Here is a 7,297-nt window from a genome sequence, read left to right as displayed (position 1 = left end):
TAAGAGAAGAAGTTTATTGTTTCAGCAAGAAAGCAATACCTTCACTTGATGATGATCATCTAGATGCACATGTAAAACTGACGAATCACACACTCGTTCTTATACTTCCAGTGATTTCTCAACTAGCGCTGCTCTAGATTAACCAGTATATTGAGATAAAATATCATTACACAGCAGTAGCAGATTAAATGTCCATTTACACGGGCAATATGTGTAACTGGAAGCATCACATCAAACATGACCAGCTACCTCAGCAGTCACGACATATATTGCTCGGTATCCTAAAGGTGATGTCATACATGGACACGTGTCCCAGTAGTGACGTCATATATAGTCAGGTAACCCAATAGTGACGTCATAGATGGCCAGGGAACCCAAATAGACACGTTCTACATGGCCGTGTATTCAAATATTGACGTCCTGCATGGATAGACATCCCAATAGCGACGTACTGCATGGCTACGCATCCCAATCGACAAGTCCTACATGGTCAGATACCAAATATTGACGTCTTTCATGACTAGGGATTCCAAAAGGCGACGCCCTATATTGCCAGGTATCTAAATAGTGACGTCATACATGGCCAGGTATCCCATGTTTACATGACGTATGTCCGTATCTCTGACATTTGTATAATGATTACTTCACGCATAAAACTATACTAGTATTTAAAATGATCAGCGACAGTTTCCATTATTGACTGTCCTGGGATACATTTCACCTACACCTCCAACTATTGCTCTGATGTGGAAGGGAAGGTATGGCAGACTTCTTTACCAGTTGCAAAAGTCGCTAGCACAACAGGACACCATCACGTACGTGGAATCCTTGGCCTCTTTAATCATGGAACACAGGTCAGGGTTGATGCAGCCGTTGTAGTTCCTGTTTCTACCCTCATTCCGCCAGATGTGTGCGCAGATTTGCTGTGGGGGAAAGAACCCGCGTTACACAGTGGGTAGAAGAACATATGAACTTGATTTTGGTCTGCGTGAGTGAGTGTGGTTTTACGCCGCTTCAAGCAATACTTAAGCAATATCACGGGAGGGGACATCAGATGTAGACTTCACGCGTTGAACCCATTTTTGGAAGCGAACCCAGGTCTTCGGTGTGACGAGAGAATGTTTTAACCACTTGGCTACCCAACCGCCCCGATTTTAGACTAGAGCTCAGTTACTAAACATAAAACAGTAACACTACAGTGTTAAGTCCCAAACTATGATATCTTATCATTACATCGCCATCTGTTAAGTGTTTATTTCCAGTCACAATCGGACATTTATGTATACTTTCTTTTAACAAACAGTTTACATTAAACAACATACGGTACTTTGCATGCCTTGTTAAACAGTAATTATATAACAGTTTACAAATTCAATAGCAGAAAACCGATTCTATTAGATACATTCCAAAGAAAACAAGAAATGCTTTAAAGTGTGATAGGGGTGTGATACGGGTGTGATACGGTCACTGCAGACTGATCTGACAATACAGGTACCGGTTGTTGCTTTTACAGCAACTACGTTCCTAATCATGACAGTAGGAGTGTGGCATGTCACAACTAGGTCCTATACTTACCCCGGGGGCACACACTTCATCCACGTATACACACTTTTTGGTTTCGCTGGAGAAGGAACAGGAGTTGCACGTCACTTGGCCTGAAACACCAGTGTTAGACACGAAAGCTGATAGTTGGGGTTCATGGCAGGGGCTGATTGTAGGGGACTGATAGTAGGGGGCTGATGGTAGGGGTTGATGGTAGGGAACAGATTGTAAGGGACTGATGGTAGGGGACTGATGGTGGGGGGCTGTTGGTAGGGGTTGATGGTAGGGGACAGATTGTAAGGGACTGATGGTAGGGGCTGATGGCAGGGGACAGACAGTAAGGGACTGATGGTAGAGGACCGATGGTAAAGGGGTTGATGGTAGGGGACACATGGTAGGGAACAGATAATAGGCGCTGATGGTAGGGTGCCGATGGTAGGGGACATATGGTAGAGGCTGATGGTACGGTACTGGTGGTATGGAACAGCTGGTGGGGAACTCATCATTTGTGTTAAATAGCGTGATCAGTCTACTATAAACACTATTATGGTTTGTTTAGAACATTATCGCAGTGCTTGTTCTCCAAATTAGCACCACACACGCCCACATAACACCCACACCAACGCTCGCTCCCACACTCACTCTGCAATCCACACATCTACACTCACGTTCACACCGGTACCCACACTCACCTCAACACTTACGCTCACACCTACCCTGAACCCACAATAGTGCCCTGCTTGTATTCAAGGCAGACAAATACTTTACACCAGTTAGTTTGTATCTTGGTACTGTGGCCACATTCAGTCTGTTACGTACGCAGGAGTTCAGTTGTCTTCATGTAATAAGTCGTATGGCAGAACAATGTTATCATGTGAAAAAGTAAACCAGTAAACCCGTAAACTAGGTAATATATATTACCTTGGCTTGTGCTATAGTTCAGTCAGTCATGTCGTATATGGAACAATGTAATATTATCATGTGCCGTATATGGTTACACTGTCTGGGGCATTTTAAGGTCAAGAGGACGGGATATGTTGGAATTAACGGAAAGGTATTTATGCAGATAGATGATAGGTCTGCCCCAAAACACCGCCTCTCTCGTGGTTCTAGATAACCCGGGTCTATAGAGAAATCTTGTTTGCTTATGATTTGTAGAATCTAATGTTATGTGCTCATCAGATAGCAGTGAGAGATGATCTCTCCAGATATTGCCTTATCCGAGATCCCTTTAATCCAAACAGACTGTGGGAACTAGCCTTGATCAATAAGCATGGATTTCACAAAATCTCTCATATCATTCACACTGGCTGTAAAGCGATTGAATCCAGACAGTGTATATGTGGAATAGTAGCTTCTGATATTGTTACACATGATATCATGTCCTGTAAGAACCTTAATGACTTGAGAAATGAAATGTTTGAAAGATATGTGATATTATATCAGTATATGACTTTTTGACGTTTGGGAAAATGATGACGGTGTAATACATGCAATTCCTGATTTGCTTGGTGGACCTTGTCCAACACTTAGTAATTTAAATATGACAGAATGGGAAAGTTATGATATTGGTGTCTGATTCTATGGCTGATTGTCACTCTAAAATGTCTGCAAAATTCATTGTTTGCTGATTCATAGTATACTCAACTTAAAATATTGCGTTAACATGTAGCATTCTTCATAATTGTGGAGGAAATAAAGATTAAAGATAACCTACCTATCCACACCCACACCCACACCCACACCCACACCCACACCCACACCCACACCCACACCCACACCCACACCCACACCCACACCCACACCCACACCCCACATCCCGACCTACCTTCCGTGGCATTCCTCCGCTGTAGAATTTGGGACGGGTGGTCCATGTTTCTTCTCTGTATTGTCCTCAGACGTCTGATTGCCCTCAGTATGTTGAAGCTGGCATCTGCAGACAGTTGCTGTGAACAGAATAGAAGACTGGCTAAGTTGACAACAAGACTAGTCTCCAGTGCGCCATGCTATGGCACGTCAATTCATGATTAATGATTGAAATACACAGGGGGCGCGGTGGGCGATTTGGGCGATCTGGCTAAATTGCCTGACTAGTGATCCAGCGAGGTTGTGGTGTCGGTATCGAACCCACATGTAACCGGGTGTAAAAGCCTGGGAATAAACCTGCACGTAAAAGAACCCACGAATCCGTTGGTAGATGACCAGAGATGGACTCTGTGTCCCAGTCCACCCAGCTATGAATGGGTACCTACTTTGTGTGAGAAAGCCACAAGAAACACGGTGCCCCTAGGGGCAGCAAGAGTTATGTACTCCCACGGGAGTTGAGATTGATAATACGATGTGTTATCATCCATGATTGAGGGGAAAATACCAGTACCTTGAGCAAGCACCGGTTGCATGGATATGTGCTCTATATCAATATCCTATAAACTACACATCCAAGTGTCTTTCCATGTTGGAGGCGTTATACACCCTTTCGCACATTACTAGTTCGTGTAAACATGCTACAGAATTCTTAAGCATTGATTATAATCAGATGAAATAATCAGAATTTGTTTAAAGCAATCATACTCAAATAACATTATTGTTCATTAAACCTACTTTCACAGTCTATGTGAAGTTATTAACATCCAAGTGTCTTTCCATGTTGGAGGCGTTATACACCCTTTCGCACATTACTAGTTCGTGTAAACATGCTACAGAATTCTTAAGCATTGATTATAATCAGATGAAATAATCAGAATTTGTTTAAAGCAATCATACTCAAATAACATTATTGTTCATTAAACCTACTTTCACAGTCTATGTGAAGTTATTAACATCGCTAAGGAGTCAGCTCACTAAAATAATAATAACAATAGTAAGTAGGATAGTCGTTTTGTTTTTCTTTATGCCTTCTTATTAAATCGATGATAATAGAAAAGCATAGGTATGTGCATGTAACTGGTATTAGTACAAAAGTCGGCTGTACACTTTGATAACAATAGTAATGTTTATTCAAGACGTGTCCAATGACGGACAGCTTGGTAAGAAACAATATCAATGTTTGAGAGATGAGCTAGTGTTAAAAACTATATGCCAAAATATTACATAAATTCACACAAATAAGTGAATGTAAGTAGATCTGAATAATGCAAGGACATTCCGAAAATGTGTTAGTTTCACATGTTCGGGGTTCTCATAATACATGTCTATCGACATCTTCTGATGTTCTAACTTGTCAACAATAATATGACCATCCGTTTGTCATATGAACATGCTATGCCGCTTCCTACAGACAGAAAATATTTCGAAAATCATGGAATCATAGTTTTCATTAAAGCCTGGTCGTTTTGACGCCACACTTCGGCTGCAGGCACGAAAACACACATCAGTTCTACCCAGGTCGATAACATAGGAGATGATAGTACAGCACCAAGTGCATTTAGGAATATTCTCGATGGTTGTGTATGAAGTTTAGCATGTTTTGCTTCAATAAGGTGTGTTTCATGTTTTCTGTTTCAGTAATAATAGACAGTATTGCAACAATTCTGATTTTTTTTGCACTATTCCGTTTTGTTGAATCGTTTAGTAAGAATTTATACCAGTTTTGTTTTTTGTCATTTATACATAACTGTTCGTAGTGTGAAGTAAATAAATCGCGAGCATGGTAACGCGTCAAGTTTATCAAACATCATGTACAAACCCGATAGAAATGATATTTAAAACAAATATGTACATTTTCACGCAAACAATTTAACAAAACCAGAGGATTATAGTTGTGGTTTGCGGGAGGAGTGTGTTTACGGCCGTGTTCTTGCTTGTGGTTCTTACCCCGTGTCAGTGATATAACGATCCAGTTTGTGTTGTTATTTTGAAAAGTTGAGGAACCTTTGTGTCTTTCATGCTCTACCAAAAACGGAAGACGGTAAGAAGAAAGTAATATAGAAAGACGTTTCTTTCAATTTGAAAATTGGCTGATACTTGTTTAACGACTAAACGATGTCTTAGTGGTTACTTGGACTTAATGGCTTTCTTGCTTTACAACAAATATGACTTGTTTCATATGAGGAGTTAACGAAGCCGCTACAAGAATGGTACAAGGGTAGAATAATAATAATAATAATAGAACAATAATGTGGATTCCTCTATTGCACTATAATCCACACCAAAGTGTGCTCAAGGGACATGAAATGCGTGGTTAAAGACAACACGTGTTAGAAAGTATACGATCATTCAGGCGAAGCATCATCCATTAAACAAGCACTTACCTGCTGGCTTTCAGAGAGTACCATGACAACACAAGCAATGAACACAGCTACTTTCAACATTGTTTTAGTTAGATTATCCAGCTCCGTCTGACGTTGATGACGCTATCTCTCCAGAGCAGATGTACTTCTGAAAAACGCGACACGCTCTCGCCAACACCGGTCAGACAAAACTAACAAACCACCGCCTACATAGAGTAGCTTATGTTTCAAACAACGTCAATCATAATTTGGAACTTCCTATCAAAATGTAGGAAATCAGGGTAATTTACATTAAATAAAGGATAATGACTGACAGCGGCCATTAGGGTGTGCTTGGGAGAGACTAAAAGGTCAGCGTAGTCATCACACACCGCTCTGAACATCAAGGTTCATTTTATTTAGGAATTTTGATAATACTGTTGTGGAATAAAAAACGATTTAAAAACATTTTAATATCTAAATGAGTATGCTACAAAAAATCTTTTCACCTTTATTGTAACCTTTGTTATGACGTCATTCCGTATTTCGCGTGAGATAATGGTTACTAGGTGAGTCAGTGGAATTCATCCTGACGTTTTGAAGTGTTTGATTTACCTCTTACAATGTTCAGTAGTGTTCACATGACCTTATGATGTTACAGGTCGTCATGGTAAACACGGTACAAGGTTCTCGTTAGAAGACATAGTGACGATTCTGCTTGTTACTGGGGGAATGAGACTTCTAGAAGCTCCTCATCGGGTTAAATCTGACTGTCTCAGTCCCTCATCTTGATTCCCTCAGTATTCACCATAGACTCCAAGCCCGAAACTCCAGCGGGTCATAGGTGAACTTTCAAATCACCATGTTGGAAACACTTTCGACAGTGACTCACATGACTTTCGATAAGCAGTGATCAGCACTGGCTTCCCACGTGCAGTTACCAATACTGACCTCCCATATCCACTGACCAAAGCTGACCTGCCATATCCAGTGACCAAAGCTAACCTTCCATATTCAGTGACCAACACTGACATCCATATCCAGTGACCAGCACTGACCTTCCATATCCAGTGACCAACACTGACCTTCCACATCCAGAGACAAAACATGACCTTCCATATTCAGTGACCACAACTGGGTTCCTACCCTCATTTATCCACACTTACTAAACATAGCCATTGATCTACACTGGTCTCCCATAGCCATTGATCTACACTGGTCTCCCATAGCCATTGATCTACACTGGCCTCCCATAGCCATTGATCAACACTGGCCTCCCATAGCCATTGATCTACACTGGCCTTGCATAGCCATTGATCTACACTGGCCTCCCATGTATATGGACGAACACTGGCCTCCCATAGCCATTGATCTACACCGGCCTTCCATAGCCATTGATCTACATTGGCCTCCCATAGCCATTGATCTACACTGGCCTTGCATAGCCATTGATCTACACTGGCCTCCCATGTATATGGACGAACACTTGCCTCCCATAGCCATTGATCTACACTGGCCTTCCATAGCCATTGATCTACATTGGCCTC

General features: G+C 41.5%; 1 protein-coding gene across 1 annotated transcript; it reads right to left on the bottom strand.

Annotated features, from left to right (window-relative positions):
- On the bottom strand, nucleotides 1–5,964 carry LOC137291175 (uncharacterized). Its single transcript, XM_067822467.1, has 4 exons — nucleotides 5,793–5,964; nucleotides 3,371–3,488; nucleotides 1,576–1,655; nucleotides 1–923 (listed from the first exon to the last, which is right to left on the bottom strand). Exons 1-4 carry the CDS (start codon nucleotides 5,850–5,852, stop codon nucleotides 774–776), a joined length of 408 nt encoding a protein of 135 aa, XP_067678568.1. The 5' UTR covers nucleotides 5,853–5,964; the 3' UTR covers nucleotides 1–773.
- Nucleotides 5,965–7,297: the final 1,333 nt, after the last annotated feature.

Source organism: Haliotis asinina, chromosome 7, assembly GCF_037392515.1.
Source record: "Haliotis asinina isolate JCU_RB_2024 chromosome 7, JCU_Hal_asi_v2, whole genome shotgun sequence".
NCBI classification, from domain to species: Eukaryota; Metazoa; Mollusca; class Gastropoda; order Lepetellida; family Haliotidae; genus Haliotis; species Haliotis asinina.
This window is presented reverse-complemented; position numbering and strand designations above follow the sequence as displayed.